The sequence below is a fragment of the Urocitellus parryii genome, chromosome 8 (genome assembly GCF_045843805.1).
Source record: "Urocitellus parryii isolate mUroPar1 chromosome 8, mUroPar1.hap1, whole genome shotgun sequence".
NCBI lineage: Eukaryota > Metazoa > Chordata > Mammalia > Rodentia > Sciuridae > Urocitellus > Urocitellus parryii.
Window position 1 is genome coordinate 120,995,300 of NC_135538.1, and position 20,683 is coordinate 121,015,982.

The 20,683-nt window shown below is 35.0% G+C and overlaps 1 protein-coding gene across 1 annotated transcript in view; it reads right to left on the reverse strand.

The window, feature by feature from the left end:
- The window catches only part of LOC144256461 (phosphatidylinositol-3,5-bisphosphate 3-phosphatase MTMR3-like), a 41,638-nt gene extending 22,523 nt beyond the window's left edge, over positions 1–19,115 (reverse strand). Inside the window, 5 exon segments of the mRNA XM_077801513.1 lie at positions 5,350–5,516; positions 7,992–8,074; positions 15,189–15,305; positions 15,698–15,787; positions 19,095–19,115. Coding sequence (XP_077657639.1) covers positions 5,350–5,516; positions 7,992–8,074; positions 15,189–15,305; positions 15,698–15,787; positions 19,095–19,115 — 478 coding nt within the window.
- Positions 19,116–20,683: the final 1,568 nt, after the last annotated feature.

Below are 20,683 nucleotides of genomic sequence, written 5' to 3' on the forward strand. Positions count from 1 at the left end.
TCTTCCTCCCTAAAAACACATTTACTAGAGAAATAAAATTATTAAAGCAAAAACAAAAACATTAGCAGACCCCTAACATACACAACCTGGTGTTACAGGTTGTAAAATAAATGCTGGTGAGGGCTGAAAGAAATCACAATGACAAATAAAAGCACAAAGCAGACTGCTTTGATGATCAAAGCATAAAGCTTTCCTCTCCCTGGGAGAGGAATTACAGAATAGGAAACAGCAATTACTTGAATGAAGGACAATTCTATAAAACTACTTCCCATTTAAACTGCTTTTCTTGAGCTTAGACTAGGTATTATGTGTTTCCTGAGGAGAAGTATAAAAAGATGATGTTCAGAGATGCAGAGAGAAATAATAGCTGAATCTGCTCCATTTGGAAAAGTTTTAGAAGCAATGTAGTAGGCTTCCAAATAGGAAAAAGAAGCTATCCAAATGGGGTGCCATCTATCAACAAATTGCAAGGAATATTGACCAGGAAGAACAAAACAGGAAATCTTTCATTCAAAAATCAAAATCTAAAGGCTGTAAAACTGGCAACTTCCAAATTCAGTAATGAAAGAAAAGATATTCCTCTTTCTTCCTGGTAACAGGTCCAAAATATTGCAAAGGCAAAAATACCTTTATTAAGGATGTATTACATTAATCTCTCCATCTTAGCCAACATAAAGATCTTGTGATTTAAAAACAATCACTGGCAATAACCTACTATAACTACTAGCAACAATTTGCCACATAGAACCAGTAGTTAAAGAAGGGCTTAGAATCACCATCCAGAACACAAAATTCTGATCTTCACACAGAAAAATAAATACTGATTAATGACCATAGAAAATTTGTTATTTTATGTTATCCTATAAATCAGTGATCTTCACAAACTTTGAAACTGACTATCATGACCCACAATATGAATTACATTGATGTTTACATCACAACACAGTTTAAAATATTTTTACATTTATATTTTTTAAAGATTTTCACAAACAATACCCCTACCATGTGTGTGATGCATTTTGACATTTCTCATTTTAATTCATTTCTTTACAATTTGATTTCATGACCTATTAGTGAATGCTTTTTAAAAAAAAATGGGGCTGGGGTTGTGGCTAGTAGCAGAGCACTTGCCTCACACATGTGAGGCACTGGGTTCAATCCTCAGCACCACATAAAAATTAAAAAAAAGAAATTAACAGCAGATCTTATAGACAAGAGTAATTCAGCTTTTGAAATTTGTGTTAAATATTCACTATGTTTATTTAGCCAGAAAAGTGAATAAAACATATTATATTCCTCATAAGAATTTCTACCTCAGCATTCCCATGTCTTAATTTATTCAACATTGTATACATTGTAATATCAGAACTTATTTTAAATACTGTGACCATAAGGTTTTTGTTTGGCTTTATATTTCCATTTCAACTCTTCCTGTATGCTTCCTTCACTCCCAAATGGGGATCTGTCTCTTGCTAATGCTTAGTATTTCTTATACTACAATTATAGACAATCCAACATTTTTCATTTCACTGGAGATAAAACTTATGTTAAAAGATAAGTTCCCTCTATCATAATCACAGAATCAATCTACATTCAAAAAAAATTATTCCCCCCAAAATCTAGCTCATTGGATGATTCTAGGTATTAAAACCCACAATACACACATGTCAAAGGCCTAGGATAAAAGAGATAGGCTCTTACCCAGCATGTGAGGAAGCAAACCCTACCAGACTCAGAGAGTAAAAACTAAGTCTCCAAATTTTCAAATATGGAGGGAAGAATCACCCTTTTATATGTACAAAGATCCCAGAGAGTCCTCTAGGTACATACTTCCTGGGCTGTATTCAAGCTTGGATAAGACTGAGACTTATATGATGTTAATGGAAAAACAAGATGCACTTAATGGGCATTTCTCACCTGATGCTAAACTAGTAGTTGAACTGCCCAATCATCTGTCAAGACTCTAGACTAATGCTCTAATACATAGGCATCACCAAGAAGCCAGCTGCAGTGAGGAGCAGCTGGTTTTACCTTTAAGCTCCCCATTTCTTGTGTTTCTTTCCTTTTACAGGTTTCACCACTGAACTCCAATAGCAATGCTAAGACTTTTTCCAAAGCTGATTAAGACCTAGAGTTATGGCCACAGTATCGTTGGCTTAACTAAAATTTATATTAGTACCAAGATAATCGTGTGTTTTGGCCATTTTCCTCCTCTCTGATACATTCTATTCTTAACAAGCTAGGTGCAAAGAACTGATAAAAGGCTTTATTAACTGCTGAAAGACTATTACCTCTCAGGCTATGCTTGTGATCTCACATATTGGGACAGATTATACAAAAGCATCACTTTAAAAAATCTCAAGTATTGTCTCACCTTTCAGATGACTTCTTAGAATGTGGCTGTCTGGTATGCTCATAAACAGTGAGTAATGAATGCTGCAGCCACAACCAACACTCAACAATAGTGGGTGGAGACAGGAGAACTAGGTGAACTGGCTTTTAAAAATACCACGAGTATTCTGTTTCTTATTGAAAGCAAATTTTTCTTCTGTAGTCCATAGTGAAAATACACAAAAGGACAAAAGCCATAATACAACACACTTAAGGTCACTAAAATACAATAACATTCCATGTGAGCAGGGGCAGGTTGATTTCAGCATGGACCCTGTGTCTTGGGAAGGAACAAAGTGTAACCTTTACTCAGAGAATCTCCAACATTGGTTATGACAGCATTACCTTGTAAGTTGCATAACTTCCAAAGAGTCTTCACAAGCATTGCACATAGGAGGCACCCAAAACATTTACTAAACTGAACTCTGTAGCATTAAAAGATTTGCTCTTTAGGACATCCAGCTGAATCAGTACCGACAGGAAGAGTATGAATATCCCAGTTTGAAGAACAAAGGAGACCAAAGTGCAGAAAGGATGAATGACTTATCTGATATTATTTTCAAATAAATAGTATAGGTTTAAATTCAGGTTTTTGAACTCCAAAATCAGAACTTTACCACTTACACATATAATAAGCCTGTGGAAAGACAGAGGACACTGTAGATATCTCTAAGTCCTGATGGCCAAGAAACCAGACATTATCAGGAAGAGAAGAACTTGGGGACCCCTCTTAAGGCAAAGCCACCCATAATTAAAAAGAGTGGGGTTCTGACTTAGCACATGTTAGGAATTCCCTAAGAGTTGGCTTAAATAGAAAAGAAACTGAAAGTATCAAGGGAAAAAATAAATCTTCTTAAAAAGATGGGGACTTGGGGCTGGGGTTATGGTTCAGTGTAGAGTGTTCACCTAGCATGTGTGAAGCACTGGGTTCAATTCTCAGAACCACATCTAAATAAATAAACTCAATAAAGGTTCATTGATGACTAAAAAAAAAATTTTAAATTAGGACTTTTCAGTGAAAGGAAAGGACAGAAGAAAGTAAGCCTTATTGACAAAAGCTGACAACCCCAGATTGGGAAATGTCTCTTTAGAGTCGGGATCCTAAACAAATCACAATTCTTATATAACATTATGAAGTATGATGCACTCTTAAATAAATTCATTATCATAGGAGATGGTGGAAACTAAAAATTTAATAAATAAGAGCCGATTATTAAAAACTCAGAAAACATAACACATAAGATTTGTACAGTTTGTTGCTTGTAAACGTTACCATTAAAATCCTCCAAACTTGAAAAGAGCCATAAACAAATCCAAAAATAAATTTAAAATATGACAGCATCTCAAAAAATAAAAAACAGGAAAAAGAGGGGGCACCTATCAATAAAGGAAAGTGAGAAACTTTCAAGGTGGGGACTGTTTCTTGTGAATGACTGGATTCCACCAGTATAGACAGGCTAAGTAGACTTTGGTTTCTGAGGCTGCCCCCAAGGCTCCATGAGGGTAGGTACCTCTGTTCTTCACACTAGGTAGCCACAGCACCCCACACCTTGGCTTTCAATAACCGAGGACTGGTTTTAAGTCCTACCTTGCTTACTGACTAGTAGTAGAACATGGCAACAGGTTTTACCTTTAAGCTCCCCATTTATTGTGTTTCTTTCCTTTTTCTGAGTCTCCATTTCTTTGGCTCCTAAAACAAGGATACCAACCTATCCTGCCTGATTGATGAAGTCATAAGAATCAAGCAAAAGTATATATCAAACATCATTTAAAGTAAGAAAAGGCTTATGTTTGTCATAAGCATTTTGATTAAATAGGACAAGAATCTGAACCAAAAGCTTCCCTTCCATCATTGATGGTTCAGGAAACAAAGTAATATAAACATAGCCCCTTTAGCCTCAAATGTTTTAAATAACCAGGGCAGACACCGAAAATTGAAGATTTAGTATTAAAATTTCAGGTTTAAAGAAAAACATCCCAAAAGTAAGAGAGCTTACAACTTTCCACTGCTTTTAAATTCAAGACACACTGAAGATTTGTTGTTGGACCAGCAAAGTTCCACTTATGGGAGCATAACATTTACAGAAAACTGCATGCAGAGAAATAACATGATCTTGGTCAAAGCCACTTCAGAGGGAGAAAGAAACTGGAAGAGACAAGGACTATATGAGGATTCAGGAAATCTGGGTTTTAGTACTGGCTCAGTGTTTCTGTATTTGTCAGTGAGGAAGACAAATTTGCCTTTCTGGATTTCTTGTTTCTTCATCTTTGGGCATAAAGGGGTAACTACTGCTAATTTATGCCTTGAAAATTCTATGAGAGCAAAAAGCTATTTTGTATTCCCTATTCTCAAACCTGTGTACCTCTATTCATGCTACTTGCCATCTAATGTTCCCCATTCTCTAATCAATGAGCACCTATTCAACCTTCAAAGCCTACTCAAAAGCCTTTTTTTTTTTTTTTTTTTTTTGGACTGGGGATTGAACCCAGAGGTTCTTAACCACTGAGCCACATCTTCAAACTTTTTTATATTTTGTTTAGAGGCAAGATCTCCCTGAGTTCCTTAGGGCCTCACTAAGTTGCTGAGGCTGGCTTTGAACTCATGATCCTCCTGCTTCAGTCACCTGAGTCACTAACATTACAGGTGTGTGCTACCTTACCAGGCTCAAAAGTCATTTTAATGTGAAGTCTTCCCAAACTTATACACAAAACTCACAACTCCCTTCAAATGGGATTCCACAATACCCATGAACCTTATTATAGTTGCTTTTAGGTATAGAACACAATACCAAATCTTTTATTCTTCCCTTCCCCTGACAACAATATGTTCTTAAAAGGATTAGAAGAAAATAGGCACTTGCTATGATCCATAAAATATACATTAATTGGAATATAAGAGTACTAAGACACCACATTTTGTATTAAGGTTACCTCCAGCCCCATTTTAGAAAGGGTTACCTGATCTGCACAGGTCTCCATGTTGCTCTTTTTCACTGGAATAGACCTCCACACACCAAGCATGGTATGCAAATGAGAAGAGATCTTCTATTTTAGCAGGTGGTCGGATTGCATTGTTCAGTCGCTTAAGCCAATCTTGACACTGTTCAAAGGTTGAGAACTGACACCTTTGTAAAGTCAAACAAGTATGAATATAATCAGATGACAGCTGACTATGAAATCTAAGAAAAGGCACCATTTTCTTAGATTATATTATATAAATAGACACTTAGAGAGTGTCTATTTATACTGAAGTACTAACTGAACAGAAAGCATCAAAGGCAATCATTTACATATTCACTACTGTTTATAATAAAAAAAAACAGTTCCAAAAATTTTTAGCCAGCAGTGCAAAATATCAAAAAGATGAGAGCTTGGGGCTGGGATTGTGGCTCAGTGGTAGAGTGCTCGCCTCGCACGGGCGGGACCCAGGTTCGATCCTAGCACCACATAAAAATAAAGGCATTGTGTTGTGTCCATCTACACCTAAAAAATAAATAAATATTTAAAAAAAGATGAGAGCTGGACATTGGAAAATCTGATAATCTAATGAAACCTCTCCTTATAATGATTAATTATAATAATTAAAATAAAATTGCAGTTATTGTCTTTCAGAATGAGATTTTATTCTACTTCTTCAATCAGTATTATGGTTGTCCCTTTCAAGAAATATAGTTAGAAGAGTCCTTTTAGTTTTGTTATGACATTTTAGGCTAAGGTTAAAAAAAAAAAAACACAAATACTACTTTTAGCCAGCTAGGGAGTAATCAAAATTTGTCTGTTTAGCAATGAGGACAAATCAGCATATTTGGATACAAATAAGACAGATTACATTAAAATTTTCAGCTGTGAACATGCACAGAACAAAACAAATTCTATTTTATCAATTGCAATTTTCATTATGTACAATTAAGAGGTTAAAATAATAAATGCAAACTGCTTTTTAGCAATTAAGTATTTGAGGTTTAAGACTGAGTAATTAATAAGCAAACTTTGTGAAACTATGAGTGATAGTCACTATCATCATAAGTAAATCAAATCTCACTGGCTAACATGCAACTTAAATATTTACTTGAAAACTAATAAGGACAGCATTTATACCTCTTCCTTATCCCAATCAATCTGACTCATCGACATGCTGACATACAATGCTTATTGGTATCTCAAAACAGGTCAAAGGGATAAAATAAACATGTTCAGAATTTAAATTTTCTAGAGCTACTAAATTTAAAAGGCACATTTCAGATATCATTCTGCAACCATTATAGTTAAAATTAGATGAAATAAAAATAATCAATGAGTGGTAAATTTATGGAGAAGTTTTGATGAGAAGCAAGACATTTTCTCAGAGTGTTTCCCTAGACTATATTAGTTGTAAGGAAGAAAATATAGAAATTACACAGAAATCAGATTGAAATAATCAAAATTCACCAATGAGGGACAAGTGGACTGTTCACCTCTGAATATAACACAATAATGCCCTGAAAAGGACACAATACAAAATTCCAACTGAATACACAGTATTCCAGCTGGGAATGTATAACATCAATTTAATCTTGATGAAACCTAGGACAAACACAAAATAAGAAACATTCTATTAAAAGAAAAGACCATATTCTTCAAAATGTAGATGTCACAAAAGACAAGGAAAGGCTGTTGTGGAAAATGTTCCAGATTAAAATAAGGCTATTGAATTATGGCAACTAAATGTATTTATTATCTGAGCTACACTGGATTCCCACACTGAATGAGGTGGGTCAACTATCAAAATTGGAACATGGATTTGGGGCTGGGGTTGTGGCTCAGTAGCAGAGCGCTCACCTAGTACAGGTGAGGGACTGGGTTCTATCCTCAGCACCACATAAAAATAAATTGATAAAAATAAAGGCATTGTGTCCACTTACAACTACAATTTTTTTAAAAAAGGGAACATGGATAGTAGACTGGATAACAGTATTACCAATGTAAAACTGTGATGTTGAGAATGATACCATGGTTATGGAAGAAAACATCCCTATTCTTAAGAAAGCATTCTAAAGTATTTTGAGATTAAGAATCATGTTTATGTCATTTACTCTCAATTTGTTCAGGAAACTCTCCTCTCCTCCCACACTCCCCCCCACCAAAACACACACACATCATAATACTCAGAAGGGTTCTGGGAATGATAAAGCAAATTGGAGTAAAGTGTTAACTACAGGTGACTCTGTTGTTCACCTGTTATACTATTCAACTTTTATGCTGTTTTTATTTTTGCACTTTAAAAAACTTGAAATTATTTCCAAATGAAAAATAAGGCATTTGTCTACATAAGCAAAATATTCAAAAAAATATTGTAGGAACTACTCAGAAAATATTCCTAACAGTGCTTACTTTCAAGAAGATATTTTGCCACGTTTACCAAACCATATATTCATTTTTTAAGGTGTAGATGGACACAATATCTTTATTTTGTTTGTTTGTTTGTTTGTTTTCACGTTGTACTGGGGAATGAACCCAGTGCCTCACCCATGATAGGCAAGCACTCTACCACTGAGCCACAACCCTGGCCCCTTCATTCTTTAAAAAACATTTTCCACACAAAACAAGCTGCACAAACGTACCTTATAACTTTGCAGTCTTTGCAAGTCAAATGAAGCTGAAATATATCTCGGCATTCAATGCTTTCTATAAGCTGTAATGGAACCTGTAATTTAAAAAGATGAAGTCCCTTAGTCAAAAACGTTCTTCAATGTACCCAGCAAGACTGATTAGAAAGATCTCCAGGGGGAAGAAGCAAAAAAACCCTGTAAATTTAGCAGAATTAATAGTACCCCCAAGTGATCAACTACAAAGTGAATTAGGGCTTTCCTTATTCTACATAAATAGCCTCAAGCCATGTCATGGCAAGGGGAGGAACAAAGGGGAGGAACCACCTCTGGAAAAACAGTGTAATTATGTCACTTGAACATCAAACTTACAAGCTCATCTCTCAAAGTACTACTTTTACAGTTTGTTGCTGTCTATGATTTGCAAAGACACAGAAGCTGAAGGGTACTGGAATAATAGTCCAGTCTTGCTTATAATAAAGAATCACAGAACACAGTGCAAGCGAGACTCTATTGGAATATTGACAAATGGAGTGGGCTTATGGCTTAGTGGCAGAAAGGAGGCTTGTGAAAAAGCTGGAAGTCTGAACTGCCTGTAGGTTGCAAAGAAGAGACAACAGGACAGTAGCTCCTGGTCCAGCTCTCAGCTCAGCAGGATAGACCCACAGGAATCAGAAGGAAGGGAGAAGGTCACACAGTGGTCAAGACAGTAGGCACAACTTGCTTCAAAAGACCAGTTGAAGAACCCTGTTTGCCAAGTAGGGCTTGAGAGATCTGAGCAGGCTGTAATGGTTCTCCCCCTGAAGATCTAATCAACAGAGTGTACTTGAACACAGGATTGTACGAATAGTGAATAGGATCAGAGACAGAAGGGAAAGCATCTAACGGGGTGCAAATCTTAAGGGTGACATGAGGATCCTTCTCCCTCTGTCCCTGAAATCATGCTGACTCAATAACTGGCTTCAAAAAGCAGTTTCCAAGCCTTCAAAACAGAGGCTGGTAAATTAATAAGTGGATATTTTTATCCCTTGGAAAAGTAGTGGATCACTTGTCTTTTACACTATATCAAGCCCAGCCAAAATTTGGCTCTAGGAGTTGCAAGCAGCCTCCCAACAATTCTTGGTTAGCCTGAGAAGGATACAGCCTCCTCCAAAGCAGAGACAAGAGTTCTGCCTGCACAGGGTGGCCCTCATGTCAGCTGAATCAGTTTCAGAAACAGGCTTTCTGCAAACCCTGCCTCACCATGCAGCTGCCATAGTCAGCAGAGAACTCTGAGAACAAGGATACAGAGATCAAAAAGAAGCCCAGTGCTGGAAATCTGAAACAAAGAAACAGAAACTGGGGCAGGGATTAAAAGAGAAGAAAGCAAAATAATATTGCTCAGATGAATGGCTGTGAGTTTTTACCTCAGGGCTAAAGCCTCTTGTTTCTAAATCTATAATCTATAAAAATTCCCTTACAGTTGTAGTAAGACTGGGAATAAGGACAAAGACTAAGAAATCTTGCCTGTGTTTTGAGAAAAAAAAGAAACTTTTGGCTCTCGGTTTTTGTTTAAGTCCTTAACCCCAAGGTGTTGTGAGAAACTGCAGCCAATGTGGCTAAAATTCTTTCAAGACCTGTACATCTAAGAAGGAAAAGAAAAACAAAAATGTCAGTAGAGATAAATTATAAAGAAGGAACATGGAGATTAAGAAGATACAGATTAGAAGATAACACTGATTTGTTCTCAGGACAGTCCTTTTGGTGCCCTGTAATAGACTCTCATCACTTTGTTTATTTATTTATTAAATGTACTCCAAATATACATTTAGATACTGATGGCTTAAAAAGTGTACATCTGACACTCAAGACCAATTTGTTCCAAGCACAGGTGCAGTAACCACCTAGGATTCTCATTCCACCTTGCCCACTCACCCCCAACCCCACTCCCGCCCCCACCCCCACAAAAAGTGGCTAGCTGACAGGCAAATGAGAAGCCTGAATTCTAGGCTTGTTTTTCTAAAATTTTACCAATTAAAAATCTGCCTGCTTCCTGGCTTCCTTGAATGAACCTCCAGACCCCTTATATGCCACCAGCCTCTGCTTTCTAAATTTCAGATGGTCACAATTTACTAGGTCTCATGTACAAGACCTGGGGTGAAGTGATAGTTTTAAAAATCCACACAGAGAGGCTGCTCTCCAGTAGTCACCTGCATCCCAGGTCCTCTTCAATTGCCTTTCCTTACAGCTAGAAAAGGTAAAAAACACTTATGCTATTAGCTGTTGGGAGAATGTTATCAGCCTGTGCTACATTATTACAAACAATAGACAAGTTTTACATTTCTACTATTGGACCAGAGCCCAAGGGCCTGAGTCCAAACTCCCAGAATAAGAATTAAACCCCCCCCCAGAGCATTCAAAATATCTGCTACCTAAAGTGCATTCAATAAAATTTGTATGAATCTTAACATTGCAGTTGTAAAGAATAATAATAAAAATGTTGGTTCTATGTTTCAAATCAGATTAGAGATACTAGACAAGACACCAAAACCAACAATGTGTTCTCAAGTCAGATATACAGAAAAGCGATTTTAATACTCATGCAAACTAACAAATGCAGGGGAGTTTAATATGTAGCAAGAACAAGGACATTTAAAAGAGAACCACCTAATTTTGTATCAATAAATGATTCTTTTTTTCATTTCTCCATTTATCCTCTCTGATTTGTCCTCTCTTCCTCCTAAAAAGGCAGAATTTGCCACCTTTTCCTCTTTGACATTCAACTATACTGTTTTTCTACTTTAAGACCTACCACATGGCTCTAGTTTTCTTAACATTTCTCAACTATAGAAAGGATCTCTTACCATTTCTATGACTAAATATATGCACTACTCAACCTCATAAACAAAGAATCAAATATTCAAGCCCAGTCTATTTCCTAGCCCAGGTTGGTTGAAATACATTATAAGCAAGCAGCAAAGTCTGGGTTAGAATCCACGCTGCCTTTTAACCCAGGTTCCTTCGACCACATATGGTGTGACTTTCTTTCTTCCCCTAAGACTGACTGCCCTTCTGTTTAATACGAGATTTCTTTCACTTTACTTCCAAAAACAAAAATTTGGTTTCTCCACCAGGGATCATCAGGAGAAAAAAAGAATTTAAAATAAAGATTCCTCAGAGGCAATTCCATCTGCAAAGGAAATGGAAAATCACTTTCAAACCTTCTCCAGACCAATGATTCGATGTTTCAAACAACTCATTTTCTTTTTGCTTCTTTCTCTTCCATCTTCTACTTGTCAGGTAATTCTATCTTTTTATAATGCATTTGGTCTAACAAATTAACCAAACTCATGCTCAAACAATGCATAAAACACTTGGTACTGTTAATCAAATCCTCAAAAGGCCAAAAGTTACACTTTACAGGCACCAAAACCCAAGAGCATCAATCCACAAAAGCAAAAATGAAGCAATTTAAAAATTTAATAGACATACATATATATTAAAGACCCATAGTACTGTCATATTCATGAGGGATCTGACATCATCATACTCTAGTTTAACTCTTGAATTCATTCTGTGTGTGTGTGTGTGTATGTGTGTGCATGCATGTGTATTATTTTCAAGCACCAGGATTTAGAAGTGGAATAATTTCTACCTTTTTAAAAACAAGCACTCTTTCCATAATCTGAATGAGAAGTATTAATTTGTACATATGAAGTAAAACTGACAATAACACAGTAAAATAATAATTCTAATGATAAAATATAAAATAAAATGGAATATCTAGGCACCCAATCTAATCAGAGGAGGAAAAATACATATACGCAAGCTATCTCCTTCCAGCCCTGATTTCAGATGCCTCAACTATTATATGAATGCTAAGCCAAAATATACTTAAGTATTAACAATAACCTCCTCCTGGTAATATGGGGAATGAAGGTGACTGTTGAAGGAAAATGCAAAGAAGTGCAAAGAAAAGGTGTTCTAAACTACTATACTTCCACACTATTTTCCTAACAGGCATTGGCAGATCGACTTGAAAAACAGAAGTTTAATGTGCTCTTATATACAAATATTGATTTTACAAGTTATTTCTGGCTAAAACTCAGATTACATTTCCATCACTTATGTATAAACTGAGGACCTTAATCTTCACCCCACAATCTGTTCTCATCAAAGCATACCACTAGAACAGGGAAGCAAATCATGCAGAGAAGACACATTTTGCTGATTTGCAAAGTGTACATCTGACACTCAAAACTAATTTGTTCCAAGCACAGGTACAGTAAAACCTAGGATTCTCATGTACTTACTGGGATTTCAGAAGTAGCAGATTGAGAAGTAGTCTATTGAATTATACAACAAAAATTTTTTTAAACTTTCATAAATTCCACTTGAACATTTCTTTGTTTATATATTATCTAAGTTTCAAAGAAATATACCTGCATATATGTAAAAATATAGTTTTGGAAAAAAACTAAGAATGGAAGCAATTCATACCTTAAATGTTAAAAAGGAACTCTATTACAGAGATTGTTTACCCTAGGAATTGGAACCTTGATATTTAGTGAATATGTGTAGATTAAGGTAATGATGTTCATGGTATCTAAATATACTGACACATTTTACTCAATGTGCTGTGAAATTAAAAAAGAATACATGATTTCAGGTAGCTTTTTAAAACTTGATGGCAAGTTATTTTCTAAAGTGCTAAATGATGTAAAGTGGGGCATGCTACAACACAGAAAGGCACATTTAGATACTGATGGCTTAAAGATTATTACATCCAAATCAAACATATTTAACAGGGGTTTCTTGATCTCCTATATTTTACTAAAGTATTTATTTGCTGAGGAAAGGACAAAGGGAGGGAGGTGAGAAACAACACTATCAATAACCCTCTGATCTCCACCCATGTCTGATGCAGGAGAAGTCATTATTTCCTGGAATAACTTGAGGTTCCAAAAATCTAATGCTATGATGAGATTAACATATTAGTATGGAGAAAGGCTGATCTATCTAAATAGGAAGTGTTTATAGACACTACAATGTCAAAATATTTTTGCACAACCTTCTTTTTTTGCAAAGCCATTATTTTGGGCTTTTAAGTGGCATGTAGGCTCTAAGCCTTAGAATTATAATGCTAGAGAAAACATGTATATGAGGAACTGGGTCCAAAAGTAAGAGCAGTAGTAAGTTTCCTTAAGCATAATACTTCATCTGTAAAAGGGACCCACAATTCCAGTAAACAACCTACACATAGAGCTAATATTTGAGACAAAAACCACACATACACACAAAATATACAGGCCTATTCCCATAGAAATACATTGTTTTAAAATGAACTATAAATTCAAAAAGGGGAAAAATTGTTCAAAGTCTATTTCAAATTCATAGTAACTTCAATTAACTTAATATCTATTAAATAGCAAAACATCAGGAAACAAGCTGGATCCTGGAGATACAAAGATGAAAACCAAAAAATTACAATATGCCTAGTAAATATTGTAAAGATATGTTCAAGATAAAGAAGAGGCCACATGACTATAATTAACTGTCAGGAAAGGAATGAGGACTGAGCAAGGCTTTTTAGAGGAAGTTATCACCTGAAGTGGGTTTTGAGAGATGAAGAGACGTTTGCTGAGCAGGAAAGAAGGGAGAGATAAGAAGTAAAACTGAAGAGAAGTATGAGGTATGACTGACCAGTCCAGGGAGGCTGGTTTTACTAGTATAAAAGGTGAGAAGAGGGAAGAAGAACGTAGAAAAGCTAGCAGGGACTCAAAGATCACTGTCTTATATCATGCAAAGTAATTTGATTTTCATCTTAGAAACAAAAAAGAAACACTGAAGGGCTTTAAGATAGTGAATGGCAAGATTCTCCAACCAACCATTCCCAAAATAGATCTAAAACCAGTTAAAACCCAAAATGTTGATAATACAGTATGGCATGGGAAAATGCAATGACATGAAACTCTATCATTTTCACATGCAATTTACTTTTACTGAAATAACTTCATCGATTCCATCCATTTAAAACACTGAAAGAAAACAAAATTAAATTGTGTAGTTCTATTAATTATTACTTCCATAGTAGATGACGGGAAATTTTTGATGGCTGAAATTTTAGAATTTCCACCTTTTCTTTTCCATCGTACACTCAAATTCAAATGGACCCTCCTGATCATAATGCTATATGGTATGGAAGATAAGTATTGCCTCATTCCTTGATGAATTTGGCACATACTTTTAACTGATGGACAGAAAATTGATGTAACAGCTAAGATTGTAGCCCAAATCTAGAATCCAGAGGAATTCAGGTCAAAAGGGCTCCTGGACATAAATGTTTAACTACAAAAAGAGATTAGATTAGATTAAATTAGATAACACATACTAAGAAAATGGCAGCTACTGACTCGTGGTAAATCAAAGAGGATTTAGGTAACTTTTGGACTGGTGAGTAAAATGAATGAAAGTGACAGATCTCAAAGAACCACAAAATGAAAACCAAAACACAATCTGAATGGGATATAATACTGACCACTTATTAGGTGTTATAATATATTTCTCTGCGCTAGCACTGACATGCAGAAAACCACAATACTAGCAAATGAAGAATGCATTTGTTTTGTGCAAGTACAACTTTTGTGCCTCTGTGGGTTTCATTTAAATCTACTAATGACAGCAGTACACTGAAAGATCCAGTTCACTGAAAAGACCCTCATAATTGAAAAAGGGTAAGTATACCCTTCAGAATTCCTTTTCTTCAGTAATATATGGTCCATTATGCAAATAAACTTTGCGCTTAACATCTATACTTATACCACTTAGGAGCCATTAGAGTAACTTCATCCTATAATGAGTCTGCAGTGAGCTCAAAGCACATATCATCTGACATTAAGGCCCAGGAAGTAGTTGGTAACTACTAACAATTGAGGAATAAAAGCTTATTCAGACTCTGTACTTTTATAAAGCTTAACATAAGGCATTACTTAGTGCAAATTATTCAGTTTTAACTAAACTTTGAACACCTCAGCTGACAACTAAATACATCATTTTAAATAAGGCATAAGAATTGCTGACTAACTAAATGTCCTTCGAGTGCAAAACAGAGAAAAGCAGAGCACACAATGCTCGCACACACCCAAATCCTGTATGTCTCTGAGTACACTGCAAAGTTTTTTCAACTTAAACTTTCTATGTCTACCTTAGAGACAGTAGTTAGTAATCACTTACATTAACAAGAGACTCCTTGAACTTGATGTGAAGTCTATAATCTGAAAGGGCAATGATGGCATCCTCATCACGACCCACATACTCTGTGCTCTCTCCATGAAGTTCAAGGGAAGGAACCTTCAAAATGAAGAAACTCTTCAGAGTTCTGAAGCAATTAAGGCCAAGTCTTTAAACAAAGGTCCGGTGAATAGATGGTGCATCCTCTCTTTAAATGGACAGTCATCCAAGTTTAAAGTACAGTACATAAGTTAAGAGGACGAGATTATACCCACCAAATTCAAATATAATTATTCAAATCCTGGACTCCTAAAGGAATGATAGAGAACATCATCTCAAATAATGAATTCTAAGAACATAAGTCTTGCTACAATGGTTTCCAGCTTGCATTTCTATAGGTATGGCTTAAAAAAAATATATGTTTATAAGTCCATCCCTTTAATCCATTAGCTCTGCTACATCATTACTATGATGCTAAATACATATTACAATCCAAAGTGGCCTATGATTACCTGAAGATTCTCATCCTCCTGAATCAGCTGCTTCCTGGGAAAGATCTGATTGGCCTGGATGCACTCAAGACTGTGCCGAGTCTCTTCATCCTGAAAAAAACAAAAATTTTAAAATAAATAACTTCAAAAACTTCTAGTTATCTATATTTAGTTTTTCTGCCATGTCTTCTCACATAATCACAGTAAGAGCCCAACGACCAAGGCAAATAGGCAGAAAAATGCAAGAAAAAAATATTAATTCCCCAAACTGTTCCATCAACATATTAACTGCTACTATGGTTTGGATAAGTGTCCTCCAAAGGTCCATATGTTAAAGGGCTGGCCACCTGTCTGTGGTGCTACTGGGAGGTGGTGGTACCTTTAAAAGGTGGGGCCTAGTGAGAGGAAGTTGTGACACAGTGGGATCTGCCATTGAAGGAGATATTGGGACTCCAGCCTTTGTGTCACCTTTGATTTTTATGTGAAATTTTCATCAATCGAATCTTGAAAGAATATTTAAGAAAAAGTAAGAACTAAATTTCCCAAATTTGAAACATGTATGAATACCAGCCCTAATTTACTCTGCCCTATATTCCCAAATAAATCTATTTCTGTTAAGGAAATTTCAAAAGAGAAGAAAAACTTCTCATCTAAATTGCACTACAATTTAATTCACATTTTAAAAAGTCATGTTACAGGAATACCCAAAAGAAATGTAATCTGTTAGAAAGCCTGACTCAAAATGATAGTGAAATCTGCTTACACAGATTTTTGAGGAGAGAGGGGAGCAGTGTTGGGAGTTGAACCCAGGACTCATACATACATACATACATTTTTTTAACACAACCATTTTTAAAACAGCAAAAACCACATCATGTTCAACTTATAACCACTACTTACTGAACATTTAGCACATGCTATTTATCACAATGTTGTAAATCTCCTTGGGGTGGGAGGGAAGTATAAACAATACTTAGGATTAGAGTTGCTGTTAAATAAAACCATAAGATTACACTACTTTTATCAGTGTGGTTCTTCAAGTGAAGTCTGCAGATTCTATGAGGTCAAAACCACCTTCACAATAATATTAAGGCATTATCTGCCTTTTTCCTACTGTGTTGATACTTGTTCTAATACTGTAAAAAGAATAAGAAGGGTAAACTGAGCACCTTAGCACAATCAAGGCAGACATACCAATTTAACTAAAAATGACCTTGGAAAAGGCAGGAGAAATTTATACTGAATTATTATGGTTGCTTCAAGGAAAAATATCTGTGTGACTTTCAATTAACAATGAACTAGCCATTTTTATGCACAATTTTTAATTGAAAAAATAACTGATGGACAAATTGTGGAAATTAAGACTTGGCCATATGGCAGATCTTTTTTCCAAATGACAATGTATTTTTTATGCAAAAATTACAATACTGGAAAACCTGTCATCTGCCACCATGAATTTGATAGCTTTCCAATACTCAAAAATTTTGTGATAATATCAGTGTGATATATCAAATATGATGTTTTAAAAATTCACTATATGTCAACAGTTGAAAGACCTGCATTGCATAATGAACCTATTATTTTCCTAATGACCAATGTATGATATTTTAAATCATGCATGGATAAAAGTGCAAGATAAGGGCTGGAGTTCAGGGGTAAGGTGCTTGCCTAGCACACACAATGCCCTGGTTTTGATCCCCAGAACCACACACCTGCCAAAAAATTACAAGACAGATCAAAAACGGTTAAAATAGAACAAAGAGGTTCACTTATAGTTTTAGATTCACACTGCAACAAAATTAAGGAACTACCACTTGTCAAGTTTTGGTGTAGTATTAAAAGAAAATACACGTGATTATCTAAAACACTTTTAAAATATTCTTCGCTTTTCTAACTACCTATTTATGAATGGCTGAATTTTCCTCACATTCGAAATAAAATATATTTTAATAGATTGAATATGAGAGTAGATATGAGAATGTGTCATCTATTAAACCAAGCATTAAAGAGATCAGAAAATTTACACAATTTTTGGATAAGAAGTTATTATTAATTAAAAATACTTATATTGCCATGTAATTTCTTACTTTTAAATGAATTTATAAGCATTTGAGAGATTTCTCAGCTTTAATTTCTATTACAGTAAACACAGTAAACATAACCCACATAAACAAGCCCTCTTGGGAGTCCTTAATAATTTATCAATGTAAAAAGAGATGCTGAGACCAAAGGGTTTCAGAACTGCTATTCCAGACTGCACTCTAATACTAAGTAACAATTAAAGCTGTATAATTGGAAAAGCCAAACTTGTCCCAAAACTATTCTCCTATTGTTAATCCATGACAGAAAAAGCCACTCACAATTTAACAATGACCTCAACCATCATTCTAGCAATCTTTGCTACAAAATGACTAAACCATTTTATTTTGAGACATGAACTTTTTAAGGGCCTTTTATAAAGATTAATATTTAAAATTTTTAAATAGCTTCAAATTATAAAAATGTAATTTTACGAATGGTTTATAAAATGCTATGAAAAATTATGAAACTTCCATTATTAAATATACTTTTATTATTATTATAAAAACTTATTTCCCTAGGATTACAAGCATCCCAGGATAATTGTTAAGAAACTGTAGCTGATAATCAAATAATTTTAAAAGCAAAATTATAAAAAAAAGAAAACAACTTTTGTTTCTTATGTAGCCAAAATAAAAATGTTTAATGAGGGCTGGGGTTGTAGCTCAATGGTAACGTGCTTGCCTAGTATATGTGAGGCACTGGGTTCCATTCTCAGCATCACATATAAAAAAATAAATGAATAAAGGTCCATCAATAACTAATATTTTTAAAAAATAATTAAGTGATGCACTTTAATAAGGCTGATATGACAGAGCTTAGTGGTCTCGGAAAGAGTAATTACGTAAAGTGTACTAAATTCTGTAAATGGCTCCACTCCTATAAACACCAAAATAACTTGTTAGATGAAAAATATTGAATTATGTCCCATCTGATTCAAATGTATGATATGTCAAGGTCATTGTACTGTCGTGTGTAACTAATTAAAACAAATTAAAAAATAATACAAAAAAAGAAAAATGTTGTGTTGATCTGTACTATATTATGCCTTTCCACTCATTTCCTTTGAAGTCAATTAATGAGTGAAAGAACAGGGGGAAGTAATTTTTTTTAAAAAAGAACCCACTTTTCTACCATAAGTACTGGCTTTAAAAAAATCCTACTTTCATTATTAAAAGGTATCTCTTGACGTAAAGAAGGCTTAATGTTCACACTTAAAGGGAATAAAAGGAAAAGAGAGAGAATCCTGAATCAAGAAAAAATGTTCTCATGAACCAACAGGGAATAGGTAGGAAATGCTATAAAAGAGGGAGAGGGGACAGCTTTTAAAAATTCTTACCTGAAAGTACACTTTAAACATACCTTCTCAGCATCACATTAACTAGCTTTTTAACTCACAGAAATGTATAAGGCCTAAACTTTTACTGTCTTTAAGATCATTTTACAGAGGCACTCATTATTTCTTTATGTGATTCCTCCACCCAGTTTTCCACTGACCCTCAAAACAGCTCAGAATTGAAATAATGTAGCAGACTTTTTAAAAAGAGAAGAAAAGGAAAAAAAGGGAAAAAGAAGCCATTTACCTATTCCTTCTTGCTAGCACACTCACTTTGGTGCTAATCCAGACGAATGTACCTAACCAAAGTAGCTACTGAACACTGAAAGAAAATTGTTTTCAACATATGAGAACTGACAATTAAGCCAGCAAGACAAGACCATGAAGTACTTATTTTCAGTTAAATCAAATAAATGCTCTTTTTAAAAAATACTGCCTCAGCTCATATTACCTATAAGGCTTCAGAAAAATGTCCCCCTGGGTTGGGGTTGTAGCTCAGTAGTAGAGTACTTGCCTGGCAAGTGTGAGGCACTGAGTTCGATTCTCAGCACCACATATAAATAAATGAATAAAATAAAGCTCCATAAACCTCTAAAACAATATTTAAAAAAAGAAAGAAAAATGTCTCCCTTTACACAGAACTGCATTTAACCTCAAAAATTTAATTAACATTAGGACCAACTAACTGCCTAATTTTATTATAGTCTCTGTGATTTTACAGGTATAAAAGGAAACCCAACTTGACACAGTTAATAGGGAGGGAAACAGGGAAGAGGCAGAACTGGAAAGTAGTGGTGTGATAAAAGGCTGGGAACAGATTTTGCTTAGGCTATATGCACTTATTCATTAGTATTAAAAAATGCATTCCACATTGTTGATTTTCTGGTATTACTCAGGAATGCCAGGTGATGTAGAATCTGATATTTCTTTGACTCCACCTAGCTCTGTAAAGTTAGCAGGGTCACTTGCAAAATCCCAAAAAGGGATCAGTCAACCAGAGTTTCATGCGGGTTTCTGCTAGTGGCTAAATTATGCAGGTAAGAAAGTTAAGTACATACTTCAGAGGAGAAGTCAACATTAAATATGAATATTTAAAGTACATAAGAGAAGACTGCTGACCAATTAAGTCCTATGAACTAAATCTATATATATATAGTGTTCATGTTCAAAAAATGTAAAAGTAATCACCCGTCTTCTTACTGACAGTATTGTCCATACACTATTCTTGGGGCTAGTATTTATAGTCATTGAAAATATATTTCCCTTGCTACAATCCTTGAAATTTGGTCAAATCAATTCAAAGGGCTAGGAAGCACAGAGTAGGAATCAGATAAAACAAGTAGCCATAAACTGATAGTTACTGCAATTGATATATATGAGAGTTCACTATAAATTCTTTCCTCATATAAGTCTATGCTTAAGATTTTCGATACTGAAAATAAAAACATCGTTTCATAATGTCTGGTCTCTCAAAGAGACATAAATATCATTTTAGATCTTTTAAGATTACAAGAGGCAGGAGAGGATGTTACCTTCAGATTACTACAGAAATATACATCAAAAACAAAATTCAATACTCCTTTCTTACACAA